We start from the raw sequence: 21,745 nt of genomic DNA, 5'->3' as shown, positions 1-21,745 counted from the left end.
ACAGGTAAATGCGGTAATGATAATGTGAGGATGCTGGAGGCTCTGTAGGGACGTGACTGGTGCTAACAGTTTTTAATTGCTCTGGGTGAAATAGTGTCCCCTTGATTGTCCGAGGGGAAAAAATATTTCCAAAGCTGCAAGACACATTCTTGAAGCATAGATTTGTCCTGGTAATGGAAGCAGTTCTGTCCCATGCTGCATCCAGATACACTCAGCTGTTGTTCCTCTTGCTGGGATGTTTGCAGATGTTTGAGTTGAGACCAAATTCATGGACAAAAAGATGGGTCTCAGCTCGCTTGTGTGTTAATGCTGTGTGTCTGTTTGCAAGTTGTTTTTCTCCTCTTTGGGGTTTTGTTTGTGGGTTTTTTTTTTGGTTGGTTGGTTTTTGTTTGGGTTTTTGTTGGTTTTTTTGTTTTTTTTTTGTTATAACTGGTGAGCAGCTCATATTCTTGGCCAGGGAGGGTCAGGGAGAGGCTGCTAGTGCTTTTTCCAAGTGGTGACAAGAAAATGCATGGTAAACTTATCTCACGTTAGAATATATTAAGTGGCATTTCACCAGTCCTCAAGTGCTCTTTGTGCTTACCATCATTTGAGTATTTTTACTTTCTGCCTAGCAAAAGATGATGATTTTTGAGCTGCCAAGACCTATGCGTTGCCATTAACAAATGAAACTTCAATGTCCAAGCTGGAGCAACTTGCCTTGTTGCTCAGGGCTGTTTTGGTGGGGGCAGTGGTGGTCGTGGTGTAGGGTGTGAGGAAGAGACCCATATGAGACCTCTGTCTTGATGCTGTTAGTTCAGCAGCTTTTAACCCTTTCCTGTCATATTTCCTTGAGGCTAGCTCTGTCAAGTCACTGCCAGCAGCAGGTCTGACTGTGTAAACACTTGAAAAATAGTGATCTCTGTTGGCTCAGGGAGGAGATGTGCTGCTCTGGCCCATGTGAGCCCTCTTCTCCAGCATGCCACGGCCCACGGCTACTGCTGTGCTCACAGCTTTCCATGCTGCAGCTGAGCTTGGCACCTTGTGCTCTGGGGGGTGCTCCTGCCAGCCAACAGGGAGGAGCAGCACAGGACCCTGTGCTGCAGAAGAACGGGAGATGTGGCAGGGAGAGGCCACAACTGGAAACGCAAGTAGTCTGGTCCATGTTAAAAGTTACAGATTGTGCTTTCTGCTGTGCTGTACACCTATGTGAGACAATCCCTCCTTGGCAGGCTGCTAGCTCACTTATAGACTGCCTGATATACTTCAGATAGGAACCTTTTATGCGTTTCTTACATTATTGTTAAATTCTTCAGCAGGGACCTCAGTGTGGTTGCAGATGTAACCCTATTTAAACCTATTTTGTTGTTGTTGACAAACAACAATTCCTCTGTTAAACTCCAGAGGAATTTGGGAAGTGAGACTACAGTGAACACAGCAGTTGCCAAGTATTTTGTCGTGCATCATAAAAAATGAATACATTCCTTTTCTCAGCAAGCTACAGCAGAAAGCTATCAAAGTCCTCCCTAAGTAATGAATGTGAATTGCCCTGGCTAGCCTGTTCCCATAGCAATAAATTGGATCAGCTCTGGTATCTGCAGAGAAACCTCCACCTCCAGAGCTACCCCGCAAGCTGTTTGTAGTTCCCGGCTCCTGCGTCATGGCCCGCACAATCGGCGTTTTCCCAGCGGTGCTGCCAGGCTTCGCCCCAGGAGCTCAGCCGCACGATAAACGCACATGGCGCTGGACAAAGCCGGGCTTTTGTCTTTGCTGGAGTGGGGAGGTCAGGGGAAACGCCTGGCACGGTTCAGGCTCTCCAGCCCTGACCCCCTGATGCAAGAGCAAGCTCGTGAGGTTATCTGGAACGAGCCCTGTTTTGCTGACAGACGTTTGTACAGTAGGAAAACAGTCAGTGGCTTTGCAGGCGCTGGCGGGCTCAGCCCACGCGCTGGCGTTGGGATGCAGCACTCCGGATGGCCCCAGCAGCCAGCGCTTTCCTCCTGCCGTATGTGGTGGGCAGCCAGGAGCCCGCAGCTTGCTGAGAAAGTGGGCAGCAAGGAGCATGCCGTGCTGAGCAGCCGTGCTCCCACGCCATGGCAGGGCAGGAGCACCCATCTGAAATGCAGCCAGAGCAATTTGTTCCTGCAGGTTTACTCACTCCTTCAGCCCTGCGGGTCTGTGTTCTCTGTCGCTGCACTGGCTTTTTGTCCAGGCCAGCCTGCCTGCACCTGCCAGGACTGGAGCATGGAGTGCCTTTCCCTGGGGAAATGCGCTGCAAATGGGAGATAATTAGCCCCCATTGGCAGCAGTGAGGGGAGATGTCACCCCAGCAGGCCAAAATCCACTCACCTTGAAAATTAAAGCTGCTTGTGCAGTGGCTGGAATTTGTGCAGGTGTGTGCAGGCATCTGCTGGTGGCATGGAGAAGCCAGGGATGAGGAGGACAAGGAGTTTGCTGTTTGAGCTATGCCATCCTTGCTTGCTTGCCACTGCTTACAGAAGGAGTTGGGGATGAGCTAAATTGAGCTGGATTGGTGAAATTAGTTCCCTCCCAACTTGTCAAAAGGCTGTAGAGTTGAGCTGGACCATAGGAGGCTTATAACCTTGGTAACGGGTCAGCTTTACCTCAGCAGATGATTGTTTTGGGGTTTGTGGTTTGGGTTTAGTGGTTTAGTGGATTTTGGGTGAGATTTTTTGCAAGTAGCTGTGCTGCGGTGTGATTCATTGTGAAGGAGAAGAAACACAGGCTGCAGCAGTAACAGGTTGCTGAAGACAGCTAGAACTTTCCAAGCTGTTGCAGATGCACCCATTAACCCAGGGGCTGAGGTGGCCCTGTGCCTGCAAAAGAGGTTCTGTATGCAGCTACAAACCCTTATGTTTTCAACCTGTGGCAGTCTGTTTTAAGGCAAAGATGACACTACATCTTAGAAACCATTTATTTTTACACCAGAAGAACAGCCAGTGTCTTGCTCAGAGGTGTGAGCCTGGAAAGAACTTCACTGCACAGCTTTTTGCTATACACGGGTGAAGCACTGCTGCTCAGGCACCATCAGCCCTTCATCCAGCACACATGGGGCATGTGCCCCCTGCCCACATCAGTCCTGTGGCATCTCTAGCAGCTGCACGTCTGGCAGCACAGCAGTGCCTCTGGCAGCCACATGGGCCCTTGCACAGGGGACTGTCCCAACCCTGGCCACAGGTCTGCCCTGGTTTGGACAAGAGATGTGGGTCTCCAGCCTGTACCCAGCCCTGAGCCTGTGGTATGGGGCTGGGGAGCCTGCAGAGGACGGTCAGGGTCAGCTGGAACAGGGGACAGAGACCATGGCCACTCAAATCTTCCCCTCTTTGAGGCAGGAGTCCCCGGCTTCCAGCAAGCATCAAGTGGATGTTTTTTCACAGAGCTCGGTTTGTGACCATGGGGAATAGAGGGGCAGGTGGGTGATGCAGTACGGGAATCACAGGACCCATCATCATGAAGCGGTGCTGGATGTGGAAGGAGGCAGGTTCCAGTTGCCTTGCACCAGGGACAGGCCACCAGTGCCAGCTATGGTCTGTGGCTTGGCTGTGCCCACTGGGCCTTTGCTGGGTGCCAGCAGGCAGCTGCTAACAGCAGCTGGGCGGCATGTGAGAGCAGTCTGATTCAACCTTGTAATTTCCCCATGCTACTCTCTATAAACACAGCCATGCACTGAGTACCCTTCTTGCTGCCCACGGAACCCCAGTCCAGTGCACAAGAATACCAGGAGAAAGCAGAGCCATCTGCCTTGTAGATTCACCCCGTTTATTGAATGCAAACAAAAGGCAAATAACTTGAGACACAGGAGAGTGGTAATGTGACTTTGGCCTCTGATTTTCCTGTGTGATTGACAGTGCAAAGGAGGGGAAAAAAAATATAATTCTGTGTATTAGGAAAAAGCCAAGAGGAAACAAAAAGAATGTTGAACAATTAGTGACATCTCATGTGAACAAATGGAGGATTAATAATGGCAAGGAAATTCAAAGCCATGCCTAGCATTCCTTATTGCAAACAAGATTCGGCAGGCAGGCAGGGATGATGCTTTTCAAGGAAAAGCAGCAGGGGATAAACCATCCACACTGGCTTTGTGAGCAGTGCAGTTTACTTTGGGAAGACGGTGACCACCTCGTAGCCCTCTGGGGGAATCACCCGCTCCCGTGCGTGCTTCTCGCAATAGATTTGGTCTTCCACGAAGAAGTGTCCTTTCTGCTTGAGGTTGGTGCCACAGTCACTGCACACATAGCACTCGGGGTGTCGCTGCTTGTCCCGGATCTTCACAAACACCCCTCTGGGGAAGGAACCAGTACCCCTCAGCACCACGTACCCCCCACTGCCTCCTTCTTCCCCAGCTACCTCCCACCCAGCCCAGACCCACACCAGTGCTGAGGGCAGACAATTTTCTCCTGCTCCTGAGAAGTCAAAGGACTGATTTCTGAGAAGTCATAGGACACGCCCTACCTCCTGCCAAGCAGATGTTAACAACACTTTTAGAGCCCAACACATGCTGGCATGCGACTTCTCTGGAAAGTGTTCCCTATCACTGGCCTGCCTAAGCTTCACAGGGACCCTACTGTGTAGCGGCAAGAATCACTGTGATGGCATCTTTTAGCTGATAGCTGGAGACAGCACAACAGCTTTCAAATGCCCAGAATCAAATGGCAGGCATCAAGGTGACCATCTCAGGGAGCAAAATCCAGGTCCAAACCAAGTGGATTGCAAAAGAAATACAGAAATGACTGCCTGCCACCAACCTAGGGGGATGAAGGCCGTCGCTGCCCTTTTGCTAGTGACCAATGTGCCAGGTTTGTGTGGGAGAAGCACAGACCAGATCCTTGTTCTGATCTCAGACACTGATGCTCAGGCGCCACAGTGAATGGATCCAGCCAAATGTGGGCCAGCTCTGGAAAATTTCACAGCTTAACCCAGCAGATGATGAAGAAAACACAACAATTTGCCAGGAGTATAATTTTGTTCCAGCAGCCACCTATATTTTCCGTAATTCATTAAGTTTTTATTGCTATTTATAGCTTTGTGCTTTCTTTCCTCATCTACCCAGCTGTTAGAATAATTGTAGGGTTTGTCTCTGATTCATATTTTACAGGGTATGGATTGCCTCTAATGACTCTGTCAGTCCCTGGTGCTCCAGGCAATCACAGTGTAGAGAGCCTCAGCAACTAGCTGATAGCTTGTGGTGGGCAGCACGGAAGAAAGCTGAATTCTTCCATGACAATGCAGGTGGACTACCAATACTTGACTGCTGGAGTCAGCTGTTAAGCTAAGGGGGTTGTAGGAAAGAATCCATGGTTGAGAAACTGAACATCAAACTGAATGCATGGTTTGGGTCCCCCCTGTTGTCACACTTACGGTGCAGCAGCTCTGTATCAAACCCATGCCCCTGGTGTGCTGGCAGTTAGACATACCCACATAGAGACAACTAAAATTATGTCTGGGTAAATACAGTAGAGGTGTGCTACAGTTAAGCAGGGAGAACACAGCTCACTTGGTCCACACTGCCTCTGACCACTAATGCACCTCTGACCACTCCATGGCAGGGGGTGCCAAGACATTAAAATCATTGAATACACAAGCCCTGAATGAATAGCACATTTTGTTTCTGGGTGTTTCCTGCCTGAAAGGTAGGAAGCAAAATACTGCAGCAACAACTGTTATCAAAAGTTTTTCTCATAGGGACTGTTTTGGTTTCCACTGATACTAATCTGTAGAGGGAAACCCAACTCCTGTCTCACTACAGAGAACTGCAAAGTTGGTGCTATCAAAGCTGGTGAGAATAATTGTGTCTTGAGCCAGCTCCTGGACGCTCTGGATGTGAGCAGGTGACGTGTTTTGGGTGCAGCACCTCAGCCCCTCGCACAGGCATGGTACGCTTGGCCTGAAACCCCAGGGACAGGCTTACTTACACAATGCCAGATCCACACTTCTCACACATGGGCAGCTTCTGGGCATTCCCAATCGATGAGGCCACCTTTGTGGTGGGGGCTTTGACGCTCCTAAATCCAGATGGTTTGGTGGGGTCTCCTGGGGGGTGGAAGGAGAGTGCTTCAGAGCGTGTGAGATGCGTGGTTCTAAGCTATCCCTCCCAAGCAGATGTTTCTTTAGGGAGGTGTGAGGTTCTTTAATGCCAGCTCTGAGGCTGGGATTCATGCATGGAAAGCAGGCAGGGATTTAGGGATGTGTGGGAAGGAGGGAGAGAAAGGGCACAGCTGAGCCTGCCCCTGGAAATTTGAGGGCCTGAGATTGTGGGCAGTCAGATGAGAGTTTCTTTTCCTATTAAAATCCCATCAGACCTCAGCCGATGTGTCTCACATGCACAGATGCACAAAGCAAAGCGAAGCCTCTACCCCTGCCCCAGCCTTGGCAGCACCAGAGACTGCCTGCCATGTCCCAGTCACACATACAGGGTCAAGCTAATTGCCAGATTTGGGCTCAGCAAGAGGAGGTGAGCGTCCTGGCAGACTGGGGAGGGCTGTCAGAAGTCCTTTTCCAGTCTGCTCTCTGGCATACGGTAGGGCTGACTCTCCCGAGACTCCTGGAAGATTTGGTTAACAAACTCCTTGTTCTTGCAGGGCCCTGGGACACTGGGGATAACCTCGTGCCCTCCTGCTGCTGCATAGCATGCTCCAGGTGTCTCCCTAGTGCAGCTTCTCTGGAGCAGGGATGTCCTGCAGGTCCTTTGCAGGAGACATCTGCTGACCTGAATTCCTACAACGGCAGTGGATCCTAGATGCAGGATACAAAGCAAGCCTTTAAATATCTGCAGTGAAAAAGGAGCTTCTTACAAAATGACACCATTGATGTGACTAGTCTTAGCTACATGACTTTTGCAAGTGGTTCAACATGGTGTTTCACCCAAAACAGAGGGGATCAACAGGCACCTCAGGCTAAGAAGGACATTGATAAAACTCTTCTGACTAGCGTCAAACCAAAAGCACACTGCAGTGGATGTTCCTGGTGTAAGGGAAGGAAATATCCTCCAGAGGCATATGCTGTTGACCAGCAAGGTTATGGACATGTCACAGCCCAGGGCAGCGTCACTGACAGGGGAGCTGAAGGAAAAAGGAATGAACTGCCCTGTCACCACTGCTCATCCATGGAGCAGATGATGCTGACATGCTTTGCCTCTGTGGCAGCCTTCAGCTCAGAGGTTTGCACTCAGTTCAATGAAGAGATGCTGGTCCAGAGGTGCAAGTTCCCTACAGCTTATGTACCCTCCGAACACAGAACAAAGCACCTGGTCTCCAGCAGTTACTGCAAGTGGCCCTTCCCGGGAAGCAAACAGCAGCAACCACATTTGCAGACTCTTCCCTACGTATCACCTCTGCTCACTCCCTGTGCCTCAAACTTTGCTCATATCAGCATGATTTTAAATCTTTCTAAAGGGATCAACTTAATCAAATGCCCACAGGAAACATAACATGTTTCCACCCTGTGAAACACCCTCCCCCTACTAGTACAGGGTCAGGTCTAAACGTGGAAACACAGACCAGCCATGGTACCTCCACACACCAGTGCCCACATAGATCCCCTGTGTAGGGAGCTAGGTTCTCAGCTGGTGTAAGTCAGCATAGCTGACAGAGCAATGCCTGGAGGAACTTGTCCCAGCTGGGGAGACAGCTCCCTGCTGCTACTCACAAGCCATCACCTGAAGACAGGCTGGGAGAAGCAGCCAACCAATGTACCACTTATCACCAATGTGCTGTTTATCACAGCAGACATGATCTGACTCAGCAGCAGGGGTGTTTGAGCCTGGCAGGCAGGAGCACCATCTCCTCAAGGACTGACATTCCTTTGGGGCTGTGTAACCTCCTGGCCCTCCTCCGCATGGGTGATTATCAGCTCACAGTGGAGTGATGCCAAAGCCCATCCTGGCCTGTGATCTGGCAGGCAAACCTTGTGCCAGAGAATCCCAGTAATTCTGCAAATCTTCGAAGAAAGATAAAGCAGAGAAGGCTTTGCTTCGTATCTTCTTCAGCACTACTAAGCATGGGGGAGAACCTTGGCTGCGTAAGAAGTCACAGCTACTCAAGTCCTTTCCACACAGGAGCTGAACACTGAGGGCAAGTTGCAAACCCAGTGTTTAAAAGATGCTTTCAGGCAGGTATTTTAACAGCATATTAAAGACTCCAAGATCCTGGTTTATTTCTTCCTATTGTTTCCTTATTTCCTTCATTTTTCTGTTTCTGTACAGATCCCTCAGACCTACCAGGTCTGAGGCTGATCTGTTTCCCTTTGTGGTGAGCATCTCAGCACCAGGCTTTTGTTGGATGAAATTGAACATACCACTGCCAAGCTAGTAATGAAAGACAAAAGTCTCAACTGGTCTAAGGAAAAAAAAAAAGTCATTCTTGGAATTCCTTTCCTATTTACTTGTTTATTTTAGTTTATTTAAGGGGAAAAGTGAGTACAATTTGGCCCTCATCTAAGTTAACTGGCTTTTTTTATCTTAAGCTCTATAGCCCTGAACTGCAGAAGTCCAGATGTCAGGTCAAGAATGCCAAGCAGACTGAAATTTTAGAGTTTAAAAGCTATATGAACTGCTTGCTGTAACTCAACTTCCATATTTTTACAGAACCTTTTTTCTTATATAAAAGGATGGCTATCAGAAGCACTAAGATTCACTAAAGATCACTATCTTGAGGTACCTTTCAAAATCTTGAATCCAAGATGGTCTTTAATCAGTGAATATTATCTTAAAGGAGCAAAACTTTACAAAACACGGACAAATTTTTGCAATTTTGTAACTTCCTTCTTGATAACTAAATGTTGTAGGGGGTTATTTCTTGAGCACTTGCTCAAAGGGTGAGCAGTGATATAGGCCTGTAGACGCTGACACTAATCAACAAGAGAACATTTAGGAGTTAAGTTTATGAGAGGGTCTGCAGGTTTCTGCAGAAACCGTTGACGTGTGCTACCTTGAACAATTAACAGCTAAAAAAGGAAAACAAAGTTTTAGATATTACTCTTAAACATCATATGCAGCCCAAGGAATGGCAAAGAGAAAAGCACACTCAGATTAGGTGTGCAGTTAAGTGCTCACCTTTTTCTTCTGACTCCAAGATTTCTTGCAGCACAAGGAACGAAGCAGACTGTCTGGGTGGCTCATTTGATTCTTGATTCTCCTGGAGCATCTTGTAAACCTCAGATTCTCTGTCTATGACAATACTTCCTGGGGGCTGGTTATGCTGATCTAAACTGAGAAAGGAACAGGGAATAAGCTTGTTAAAAAGCTGAAAACTAAAGCCAGTGCCTCTAGCAAAATTTTCACAATGCGTCATACGACTGAAGAACAAACGTGCAAAATAAGTGTGCAACAGGATGCCATAAAATACAGAGGTGCTGGACGTGCTCGCACAAGACCCGCAGCCCAGGTGAGATTGGCACCCTGGGCTATCCACATACACCACTGTGATAAGGTTCACACTGACTGCCCCCAGCCAGTCCCCAGGTGTTCTCTGTGCTTCACAATAAACTATTTACTCCAGAAACTAAAACTTTCTCAGGAAATCACCACTCTGTTAACAGGAAAATAAAGAATTTGTGCTGTGATGGGATCCTGCATGGTAGCTGTGCCATCTATGCATGTTCCTTGCATGCATGAACTAATACCTTAGACTAATACCTTGCACCACTGTGAATCTCAAATTAAGTAAAGTTTATTCCATTAAAAAGAAATTTTTAATCTTTGCACGTACACTATGAATGGGTCCTAAAGGCTCCCTTCACAAAGTAACAGCTGTACAATCTAACGATAAGATTCCCTAATTGGCAACAATTTAATTTGGTTTTCAAGTGAGTGTTGCTATTTCCATTTCATAGGAGAAGACTCTGAGCCACAGGCCATTTACAGCATTTAATCAAGGTTAACAAGCAAGTGAAGGGCAGAGGAGATTTCTGTGTGCTAACACTAAGCCCTCCTTTCAGCTGCCACTCAGTTCATGAGGGACCTGCACCCTCAGCCTAGAGCCTGAAGCGCTTCAGTGTCAGCTTTTCACAATGCAGGGTGGTTGAAAGGGTGGTCATTATGCCAGTGGAAGGGTCATTGGGGGGGGGGGGGGGAAGAGGCTCGGAGGCACTACCTAGGATGTTCTCCACATCCAGTGGGTGCAGGATAAACTACAGGCTTAAAACTGCAGGAGGATGTTCAGAATATTCCTTGCTGCCTTCTAATGGGTAGACTCTGAAATGCTGGAGGAGATTGCTTATGGAGAAGTGAGCAACCTCCATACTAAAGGTTTAAAAAGAGTCTGGACAAATATCCCATGGGAATTATTTAAATTGATGGTTTAAATCAAGTAACTGCTGGGCTAGGGGATGGACATGGGAGGTTCCTGCCTGCTTTGTATTCTATGACTGGAGTAAAAACATCTCTAGAAAAATGAGGCAAGTCTCCTCTGACAGCTCAATTACATAATGCAGCCTTATAAATGTAAATGGTCTATTAGGTTTCGCTGTTCCTGCACCCTGTGATTGCCTGAAAAGTACATAAACATTCTAAAGTTAAGACTAAATTGCAGAGAGAAATCTTTTTTTGAGGAGGCAACTGCATACTTCCCATGCCAATGTGCAATAGAGTCATATGAGAGTTACTCTACATAATAAATCTTCAAGCATCAGAGCTAAAATCATCGCATGTGTTATAAAACACTATTTCCATAAAAAGAATTTCATAAAATGTTTCCATCTTTAGTAATTTTCAGTGGAGCAAGAAGCACATTAGGCTTGCAAGCAGTTGAACCCTTGATGCCTGAATGTCATTTACTGAAGCCTCTCACCCAAAATAAAATAATGACGTGCTTTCTATTACACAGAAAATGTCCTAGGTCCTTCATCCAAAATGAATCCATGCTCCACATTAGGTTCATCTTATGTAAACCCATATACTCCCCCCGCTCTATAGACCCATGAAAACATTAGGCAAGAAACCTTTCACTGCAGTTCGCATACTAAGAATGTTTCATTAACATGCATTCAAAAAGCAAAAGCTATATCACCTTCAAGAGCACTAAAGTCAAACAAAGCCATCACATTTCAACCACGTGTTGTGACAGTGTGCAAAAGACGTACATCACCTCTCCCTGGTACACACCCTATAGGTACATTTGCCTCTACAAACTTCCAAAAGACTATAAAAACCCCCAAATCCTAGAATTTGTATGAGCAGAGTGAAATAGCTCAATTTGTCAGGGCAGAAAGCTATGCTGCTTAAAGAAAATAAAATATAAAAAAACAAAACAACAAAAGCATATGCATCTTTTGAATGGGCACAGGCACACGAGTTGTGCCTGCAGGATAGCAAGTCTCTGTATGTTTGCTGATTTATGGCACCTCCTGTTACACAGGTACTTTATCTGCAGCAGACACCAGCAACTGGTCTCATTTACCATGCACCAAAGTTCCCCAACTCCAAAACTTTGTGGGTGACAACTCCAACATGCTTTACTGGATTTTGGACTCACAAAACCATTACTGGATCTCACTGCTTCTGCCATGGGCAACTTGCAACACTGATTGAGTAACACTGCATTGCTGAGCTTTTAAAATTGGCAAGAAGATGGCAATAAAACCCATAAAGCCACAGTCTAGCACAGCATCTTCAGAAAAGCACAGCTTATTCTTTACTACTGGCATTCTATGATTTTCTGTTAGCACATTTTGTAAAGTTTACAAGGATCTCAGAGCTGGGCTCCAAAGTACTTGGAGCACTCACTTTTGCAATGAAACAACTGCTGATGCCTGGGGCTCCTTTTGTGAGTGTTATCAGCTGTCTGGACCGGCACAGCCAGCCAGCAGACTGTTACCGGAATGCTCTGGCTTCTAGTTTACCAACTAAAAGCCAAAGCAAGTAACTGGCCTGAGTAACGAGGCAGGAGTAAATCCACAGCCTCCCATTATCTCTTGGCTGCTGGCACACAGCAAAAGCTTGGCTGTGTGGGTCCATGGGTGAGGACACCAACTTTTCTTCTTCAAAGCATGTGGTGCTTAGCCCAGGAGGGTACTGTGAGCAGCAGAAGAGCTATGAGATCTGTCTGTGCCCTTTCACTCTGTCCCTTGTAAGCCATAGGACTGATCACCTTCCTGAACCACATGTTACACAGCTGCAAGCTGCTTGGTTACAGAGTGGGATAACTCTGCTGATGGTTCACATCTGAAACAATTCAGCCTCGGCTGGAGCCCTCCTGTGAGATGCCTAAATGTACTTTCTGCTTCACCCTTCTCAGTAAAGAAGTCCTCCCTGTAAAACCCTGTGGGCTGTCATTTAGAGAGATAGGCCAGCTGGTTCCCAACTGCCACAAAGCAAAACACCTAAAAGCACCCTGGCCTTGTGATGCTGAGGCTCTTGCACATCCTGCAGAAATCAGACCATGTTGAGCATCCTCCACTCCTATGGGCAAAGAGGCAGTTGCAAGAGCAGCAACCTGTGCAGACAAGTGGGCAGGGGTGGGAACACAGACTGGGTCCTCCATGTGTCCACTGCCTGCCCAGGCTGAACCAAACTCATGAGTGTTACCAACATAAGATGGAGCCTATGGGGACCTGCTTCAGCCTGAAATGAAACACGCCCAGCGCACGCACATGGCCTTGCCTGCAGCCTGTGGAACAAAAGCACAAGGACACGTGGCAACACCTTCCAGTCACAAACAACAATCATCTCAGTGCAGGAGAAACACCAGCTTTCAGGATAAAGCACTCTCCTGCTCCCCAGCAAAGCCATCTGTCACAGGTGGCTCCTCCAGGAAAGCCACCAGCTGCTGTCAAGGGTGTTCTGCATGGGTGCACAGGGGGCAATGGACACAGTGACAGGCTGAAATCATGTTTGGTGCTCCCCGCAATGTTGGACACAGACACAATGCAGAGGAAGTCCCTGTGAAGAGTCATGCACTAGTGTCAGGAAGGTGAAATGTAGACACTGTTTCCCTGTGACCAGCAACACCGTGAGCCACAGACACGGACGAGGTACTCGTGGACACTAAGATGCAGATGAAGGGATGCACTGAAGCCCACTGCAGAGGCAGTGGGTATGTTACCTGGGGAAATCAGGGCTAACAGAAGAGATCTGCCCCCTCAGGGAATCCATGATGTTGCTCTGCGAATAGAGCTGCAGGGGAGAATTGAACTGCACGTGTAGCACTTTGAGTCCCGGCACCTCCACTTCCACAGGGCTCTTGGGGCAGATCTGAGCCGTGCGCTTCAGCTGCTCAGGCCCCACTCGGACTTGGCTGGGCATGGAGGAGGTGCTGTGCCTCCGCTCGGAGGTCTGCACCTGCAGAGGGTTATAGACGGAGGCGACAGGAGCCTGCATCGGGCTCATTGGCAAAGGGCAGCTAAGGCCCCACACGTTCATGTGTGCAGATTGAGTTGTGTTTGTTTGGGGGTCGTTTGGGTTTTACATTGTAGAATTGAGGGAAAAGTGAAACGGAAGAAGAAAGGAAAGAAGGAAGATATTAATAGACTAAACCTAATACTCTAAGCAGTACAAGCAGTTGCAGAATAGTCTCTGAGGGGCACGCCACTGAATACATGACTTTACATTAAATGCTTCTGGCTAATGCTGTGGCTCTGGTCTCACGCTCCAGGTGTGCCCACACAAAAACTTAAAATGTAGTCACTTTACTGATGAGCAAAGGGGTTGTAAAGGTAATGAAGACATGGCAGCAGGGATTTTAATATGAACTAGCACTCATGGTCCCACTGTCCAGCCAAGGAGTGCCACCTTCACTGCTACCCTTCCCAAACCTAGCCTGGGCATCCTATTGAGGGCCCATCTCACCTCCAACCCCAAAACAGGTGTGCTCAGCAGTGAGGCTTCCCCCTCCTCTCCCCACCTGCTTTGCAACACCAGTTGCAAATCCAGTGGATTTGCTGGTGTTTCTGTCTGTATTGCCTTGCATTTACATCATACAGGATGGAGCATGGACCAGGTCCCCATGTTGCATCACCAAGTGCAGTGGCAGGATCAGGCTGTTGGGTTCAGATAGGCTGTGTGTCTACTGGGTACAGCATAGGGGTGCAGATAAAATGCCAGGTAAACCCAGAGCAAGGTGGGCCACGTACAAATAACTCAGAAAACAGAAGGGCAGGAATTTAAAGACAGCTGCAAGGCTGTGTGAAAGGAGAACCTACACATCCTTTCCTTGTGCCAAATGGTCCCATCAGGTTAATGCAAAGTCAGATTTCTCTTGTTCTTGCCCTGCCTTTGCTCAGCCCCTGAATGAGGCTGCTGAGCTCTACCAGAAGCAAATGAGGAACAAACATCTGGCACCTTGTCTGCCAGCTGCAGCACTGGAAGTGCCTAGAAGGGACCCTGCTGCAGATGGGGCTGCCAGTGTGAGAAGCCGGTTTCAGTCAGGGGCAAGTTTTTAGGCTTGTGTTAAAACACAATCTCAGGTCTTTGTGCCCTACAAAAGCAGAGGCTGAAGTTACTTTTGGCTCCCCATTCACATGTCAGAAATTTAACTGAGTATCACGTAAAGCATTGGTCTTGCAGCTTTTGTTGTAAAAGTGGCCAAAGTTTTCCTGGCAGTTGGTACAGCTACAGACTTTGGGCAGTTAAGGAACTTGACCAACACAGCCAGAAAGATTTCAGACAGCTCCTGCTTTATTGCTTCCAATGAAAAAGAGGAATGTTGGACTTTTGGAATAATGTCTCTGGTGAACTCAGACACAACCACAAAAATCAGCAGGCCCTTTTAAGGTTGGGAACTTTTCCAGTCCCATATATGAAATTGCTCACACAGGTATCAATGTTTCAGCTATCAATGTTTCAACTACTTTTTAAAACTCCTGTGAAAAACAAGGTTCAGTAATAAGAAACGGAAAGATCCAAACTTAGGCAGAGTCTGACTATGAATCCCAGAAGGGGGACATGTGTGCTTCCTGCATTAGCTAGTACCCCTCCTGCCCAGCATTACCCACAAAGCCAGCACAAAACTCTAACTAAGTGCTCGTAACAAGCTGTCAGGCACCTGGTCAGACCAGCAGGCTGGCATGTCATGCTGAATGCACGTGGAAACTGCGTCGGTCTCTGCTAAACAAAGAAACACAACAGCATTAATTTCATTTCTGGATCTCTTGAAAAGTTCCCCGCTCCTCCAAGCCCTGCCCTGGGAACCACATGCATACTCATGTGTCTGCTCCTTCCCCTGACCTGAAAAAAAGCTCTTCTGGGTTAACAAACTGGTGTCCTCACAGTGAACTCACATCTCCTGGAGCCTTTCCCTGGGGGCTTGGGCAGGGATGGGAGGCAAGGAAGATACTTACGGCTTGGTAGATTCTAGGGCCCCTGGTGATGTCTTTGACTCCACAGCAGTGTTGAAGGTCTGGATGTTCTCTGAGGAGTAGAGACCTGCTGGGCTGTTGTACTGAGCAGTGATCACCCTGGGGGCAGAAGCTGTGGCAGCAGTGAAGGGCACTGCACTTCGGTTGTGTGCACTTCCTATTTGTCTTACTTCCTGCATGCAAAGGAGTAGAGGCAAAAATCAGAGGTGCTCAAGCATGCAGGTGGGATGTGACAGGGCAGCCTGAAGCAAGTAGCCACTGCAGTGGTGGCCTTTATGTGTGGTGTCAATTGAGGAGTACACAACCATAACCATCAAATCAGGCAAGTATCCTCCAAAAGTCACAAGGGCCTCAGCCCCACCCTGGATGGCTTCAGGCTGATTTTCAGGACATTTCAGAGTTGACATGCTGGCAACATAAGAGCCCAGAAACATCGCCAGAGCTATTAGTTCAAGGTGCCACATACCTGGGACCTCCTGCAAACCTATGGCAAACCACAGGACCTACCTTCTCATGCAAGACTTAAGCATTCCTTGCAATTCCTGAAAGCAGGGCTTTCTATGGAAAAAAGATGAGCAGCAGAAAGAGGCAGACTCTTCAATGACATCTGAAAGCTTGGTTTTACTTACACAAGGGCAACCCAGAAAGAAGGGGTTTGTTATTACTATACGTGGTCTGGAGTGTGTCTGCTCCTTCAGCTAAGACTGGGGTTCACAGCTGTCTCTGATGAACAACTTTGGACTTTCTGGACAAGAAATTCCCACAATAAGGGTGGGAAGATGGCTGTTGTTAATAAAAAAAGACTGTCCACAGGCAGTGACAACTAACTGCCAGAGACTTCTACAGTGTCGGAAGTATGAAATATCACCCAGACATCCTGGGTTTGCTGCAAACAGGAGGCTTTGAGCAGTGGTTATTAGTGGATACTAAGAAACACTAATTACAATTTAATACGAAAGGGGGAAAATCCAAATCTTAAATAAGACAAGAGATGATGTAAGACTCTTCTGAATCATAAGCAGTGCTAACAAAAATAGGAAAATTTCTACGCCCCATCCCCAGTTCAGGAGGCTGGGAATTGGCAGCCTAGGCAGAGATAACAACATTTCTCTCCAGAGAAGACACTTGACCAAAGCAAGAAGAAAGTACAATGAGGCCTCACTAGAGCAGGCATAAGAAAGGAGTAACATTTACAAAGGCAGCTGAAATATCTGGGGCTAAAAGATGGCACCCAAATGTGCATTTTGAAATGTTTTAGCCATCTGTAAAGTTTGGGCAGGGCTTCAATACAGGGCTAAGGTCCAATGGCACAAGATGAAACAGGGCCCTTCTTAACATGCTGGGCCCATGGTTCCCAGCACTAATTAACACAACTGGTTCCCCCTCCCACTCAATATAGGCGCTGACTTTTACAGCAACGAAGTGAGCCTTCAACGCCCTTTGAACGTCTCATGACATTTGTTTGATAGAGCTATAGTTACAGGATAAACACTCAATAAAAACAAGTATGACTAAATGCCCCTACAGATTTTTCTTTAAATCACTTTTATGTCCCCTGATTTCCTTAGGCAACTGGCTAACATTCCCAGACTGACAGATGGGAGTCATCTCACATCATGGCACTCAAATACGGCACCAAGCACAGCACATAGGAGCCCTTAGAGAAGAGCAGTGTGGATCCAAACACACTCATGAGTCACAAATCATCTGAAATCAGCGGGCTAACTCAAGATGTGGGGTGGCAGAACTGTTCTCCCATGACTTTCTGGCTGATGCTTATGGATGTCAGCTATGCAGCTTTCCCACACACCAAAGGAAGAAAGACTCTGGAGTAATTAGCTAATCTCCCTTTGTTGCAATCTCACTCAAAGCACATAACAGTGCTCATAAAAATAGTCTTTCCCATGGCAGAAACTGTGGATTTTAGCAAAAAAATTACTTCAGCCTGTATATCACACCGTGGGGAAAAGTATCAGTGATCTTTTATCAGCATTAAATGCTCATACTAGCCCACCATTTGGAGGCCACAAGTAGGAAATGGGTTCAGAAGTGCACATAAATAGCTGGTTTAATGAAAGACAGAGGCGCAAGTTTTAGGCTAAAGGAGTTACACTCTTAGGTCAAATAGGCTCAAAGTTGAAATCATGTCACAACCTGTATTGCAGAAATGTTTAAGTACTAATCAAGAATTAGAAAAAAAGGAAGTAATTTAGAGTTGCTTTTATTTTTTAATTCTGGTTTCCTAAGGAAGCGAGTCATCTCAAATACATACTCCACATGCACATGGGCATGTTCCCACTCCCACGAAGGACCTTTGGATCTGTCAGCCAAGCCCAAATCAGTTTGACAGTGATAGAGGCCTCAAGGATGTTTAGGCTCCTACAAGCATTAAGAAAATAGACAGCCAGATGGATGAGTGAGGCTGAAATCACATTAGTGCTTTGACTCCAAGAGCTCCAACACATGATCAGACACAAAATCCACACGGGAGACTTTGGCCTACTTTGGCCACCAGATAGGTTTTCTGCTGCATAATTATATCCAAGACCATAAATGAAGCTTTCAAAAGCATCAGGACATCTGTAGTAACTCTCATGTGGATCAAGCCCACTGATTATAAGGGAGTTTATAACAGGTTAAATAGAGATACTGGTGCTTAAGGTATTATCTGAAGATTATATTAGATGACTAGAAAACTCCCATCTACAGAACAGTGAAGAGGTGTATAATCCAAGAATCTATGGACAAGTATTACAAGAACAGTAACATTATAAAGAGCATTTGGATAATCCAAAGTCTCCAGCACTTCCTGTCATGCTGTTCGGCTCTTTCTGCTCGAGCTGTGAAAGGAATTTGCAAAGAACAAGTGCTTTCATGATCCCAAGATCAAAAGATAGTGTGCTCTCACCGTCAAATGTATTTACCTAAGGATTTGCCAGAACCACCAATACAGGCTCTGCGGTGTTGCAGCAGTTTTGTTAAAGCCCCAGCTCCTGGAATCAGATGTTTAGGTGAGAGTCTTGGACTTTGTATTAAAAAAAAATACCAGAAATGTGACATTCCCAAAAACCTGACCACCAGAAAGCAAGTGAAAAATGTTAGTGCAAAACCAGTGCATACTGCATTTGTATGCAGTTGAGATGCCCAGGGTTTGCAGCATCTCTAATCTGTGGTGTCCTCAGGACCAACACAAAGAAAAGGGGGCAAGCAGCATTAAACAGCATCTCTGGCTGGACATGCACTGCAAGATCAGTAAGCAATGATCTGTTTGCAAAGAAAGAACTGGCAGTCAGACACAAAGACATGATCTTATCCAGTCAGAGCATGACCTACTCTTTCTTTGTCAGTAGTAGAGAGGAGTGTGACTAATTAAAATTAGATCTTTTTGGAGACATCTTCAGTTGGAATCTGCAGTCAGATCCGGAAGCACTTGCCTCACTCTTCCTGCGAGCCATGGCGCTGCCTTCCATGAGGCACAGAATGCACTGTAGAGGTGTGGCTCAGTAAGTCATTGCCATTGTTGCTAAGCCTGCTGACAGGCAGCCCCAGTCCCCCCGACGCCAGCCCTGTCTGCAGTGGGTTGCAGTCAGCAGCGAACAGGAGTAATGGCAGCAGTTGTTTTGGTCTGAATACAGGGTATAGAAGCTCCCAGCCTCCAGGCAGCATACTCAAGAACAGTATTTTACCACTATGAACTGACACCACGATAGTTAATGCACTTAGTCTGCACAGATACCAGCCACGCTCCCCTCCTTCCTTTGCAGATGTATGTCTCCAGGGGGCCTGGCAGAGTGGTTAGCCCAAGCTAAAGTGGATTAGCAACTGCACAAACTTCTCTGCCAGGGTGCTGCTTCTGAACTTAGAGAAGTCTCATCTTGCTTCACTTCAAAATGAAGCCAATTCCTCCAACAGCCCCCTCCCTATCTGATACTACTCCTCCTATGAACAAGCTCCAAGTGGCTTTGGAGCACAACCCTGCGTGCTCCCAAGTCCTTCAGGCACTAGTGCAAACCCCTCCCCCCGCATCCCAGAGAAAAAGCTATTCCCCCTATCCCAAGGACAAACAAGGTTTGTAGGACCCCAACTTCAGGTCAAATAATGCAGGTGTCCCGCTAGATGAGTTGTCTGAGTGCCAGCTGTTAGTGGTAGGAGCCCTCTCTGAGAGCACCGGGAGATGCTGCTGTGTGCTGCAGACACTGCACAGTGGCTCTTCCAGCTGGTTGACAAGTGGCTCCCCTGCTATCATAGCCCTCCTGGCAGGGAGCCGCCAGACACAGAACCAGGCTGCAGGGATGGGGAAATCATCCCTGTGCCGGGGCAGGAAGCTGATCAGCATTTCCTACTGCACCGGCTTCAGGCTGCGTCATGGGGAATTATCTGGGAAAACAATAGCCCCTTCCTCCCACTCATGCCAGGCCATGCTCAGTGACGCTGAAGCCCAGTCTGTGAAATCCCCAAAGCTACGTCAGCCACCACCTCCGTGCCTGGAGCCGGGGTCGGGCAGCAGCTCACAGCGGCTGGCTGCTTCCTCCTCACCACGCATGGACACCACCGTGGGGCCTGCTTATCTTGGGAATCTGAATGGGACTCCAGGGAAATTCCAGCTGTCAGCAAGGCAGATGGATAGGCAGACCAGGATGAGCCACCTCCATCAGCTGAGCTGCAGCACATCCCATGCATCAGGGGCATAAAGCCACCTGGATGCCTCCATGGCCCCAAGTGCCCTCAGGCAGGTTAGAGGCAGTCTGGGATGAGGGTGGGCTTTTGTGACCCATCCGCTGTGTGGTGGAAGTGGCCAAGGCCATCCCAGCTGCACTGACTTCACCACCACCAGAAACAGGAAAAAGCTGGAAGTTCTTCGTACTTGCTAAAACTAAACCAAGACATGAGGGTTAGGCAGCCCTTCCCCTAAGCAGGGTTTTCCTCTCCCCACAGCACAGTCTGAAGGCAGCCAGCAGTGCTGGGGGCTCAGAGGTGCTGGCTGCTGCCCTGCTGCCACTGCACTTACAGTACCCCCACTCCCCTGTCTCCTCCTGCCCCCTGCCAGGTCCCTAGTCAGAGCCTGGAGGCTCGGGATGGGCGATCCTGGATTGCACACCTCGAGAGCCATGCCAAGCGGAAACAAGATTAAACATTTCTCAGCATGAATGTTTATTCAGCTCTAAGAAAACAGGCCCCTGACCAAGCCTCAGCAAACGAGAGCTCTCTGGTCCCACGAGGAGAGATGAGTGGAGCCTGGCAGCCAAATCCCCTGGTCCCATCCTCACCCTTGTGAAGCTGCCTGGGGAGCAAAGGCCATGCTTGTGCCCAGCTGAGGGGTAGGCTGCTCTCACCAAACGTGCAGCAACAGCTCAGAAGGGGAAATCTGCATGGCAAACTCTACCCCATGCTATGTTTCAACAGCTGCGATCACAAGTATTCAGAAGTGCCTTTACTTTCACCTCTCCCACTGTTATGGCTTGGGGTTTTCAGCTATGGAAAGATCTTTTGCAATGCTTTGAAATAGGATTAGAAATTAGGAAGAGTTTGGGGTCTTGTTATTGCAGGGGGGTAAAACAACAAGCTGGCTTCCCACATCCTCTCCCTCCACATCCCCGACACATTCCACATCCATGTGGTAACGCCTTTTAACCAAAAACAGGTCACGATACGCCAGCACAATTCGCTCGTCTGAAATGCGATGTTGTTACTTTATATACCTATTGCTTCATGCTTTGCCCATACACGCATGGCCTTATCAAAAGCCAAGCCAGCCACACGCCCAGTTTCTATAGCCCCTGCCTTCTCTGTATCCAAGGAGATAAAATACACAAGATGGAAACAATGACATCACTCTGCAAGGACAACGATGACAAGGATAAGGACAGGACAGGCACTCAAGAAGCCTTGGGAAGACAGAAGTGGCTGTCTGTCTCTCTCATCCCACAGATACCCTGATTCACCCCCAGAGCTCCTCCAGCTGCATGTCTGTAGGTTATTTTTCATTTAAAACAAAACATCCTCATGTTTGAATGACTGTATCTTCTGTGTTTAGGAAGAACCGATCTATCCATTGCAAACCAAAAGATTTTGCTGACATTCTTGAGGGGTGACGTTAATATGTGCCTCACTGCAAACAGGGTATGTGGCCTTCAGGGAGCTGGACAAGCTTTGTTGGAGACAGTGCTGATGTTGACCTCCCTCGAAGCTGGCCTCTCTTAGCTCATTCCCTGCATGAGCTCACTCAGCTCAGAGACCTAGGCCCCATTGATCTCACTGTCCTACAAACACAGGGAGGGATAAAAAAAGATGACAAACCTTTTCCCACAGAGCCTAGGTCTGACAAGACATGGCACAGTCTGGGGGATAGAGTCTTATTGTTTAACTGACCAAGGGGCAATACAGACACACACACACCAGTGCATCGGTCCTAAGCTTAATTCCTGGCCCAGGGTCACCACAGGGCATGGCTGAGTCT

At 47.8% G+C, this 21,745-nt stretch overlaps 1 protein-coding gene across 9 annotated transcripts in view; it reads right to left on the bottom strand.

Moving 5' to 3' along the window:
• Positions 1-3,738: 3,738 nt before the first annotated feature.
• PDLIM1 (PDZ and LIM domain 1) overlaps positions 3,739-21,745 on the bottom strand; it is a 44,346-nt gene continuing 26,339 nt past the window's right edge. For 2 of the 9 annotated variants that reach the window (XM_062624511.1, XM_062624508.1), the window contains 5 exons: positions 14,976-15,037; positions 13,038-13,334; positions 9,050-9,204; positions 5,913-6,030; positions 3,739-4,282 (listed from right to left, as the gene is read on the bottom strand). In XM_062624511.1, coding sequence (XP_062480495.1) covers positions 4,096-4,282; positions 5,913-6,030; positions 9,050-9,204; positions 13,038-13,334; positions 14,976-15,037 — 819 coding nt within the window. In that variant the 3' untranslated portion in view covers positions 3,739-4,095. Of the gene's footprint in view, positions 4,283-5,912; positions 6,031-6,706; positions 6,767-9,049; positions 9,205-13,037; positions 13,335-14,975; positions 15,038-15,270; positions 15,462-21,745 lie in introns of those variants that run through there. The other 7 variants (XM_062624516.1, XM_062624510.1, XM_062624509.1 and 4 more) reach the window with 6 other exon arrangements.

The sequence above is a fragment of the Pezoporus occidentalis genome, unplaced genomic scaffold, assembly GCF_034315485.1.
Source record: "Pezoporus occidentalis ecotype Australia unplaced genomic scaffold, CSIRO_AGI_Poc_V1 ctg268, whole genome shotgun sequence".
NCBI lineage: Eukaryota > Metazoa > Chordata > Aves > Psittaciformes > Psittacidae > Pezoporus > Pezoporus occidentalis.
Note: the sequence above shows the minus strand (reverse complement) of the source record. Positions and strands in the feature narration are given on the sequence as shown.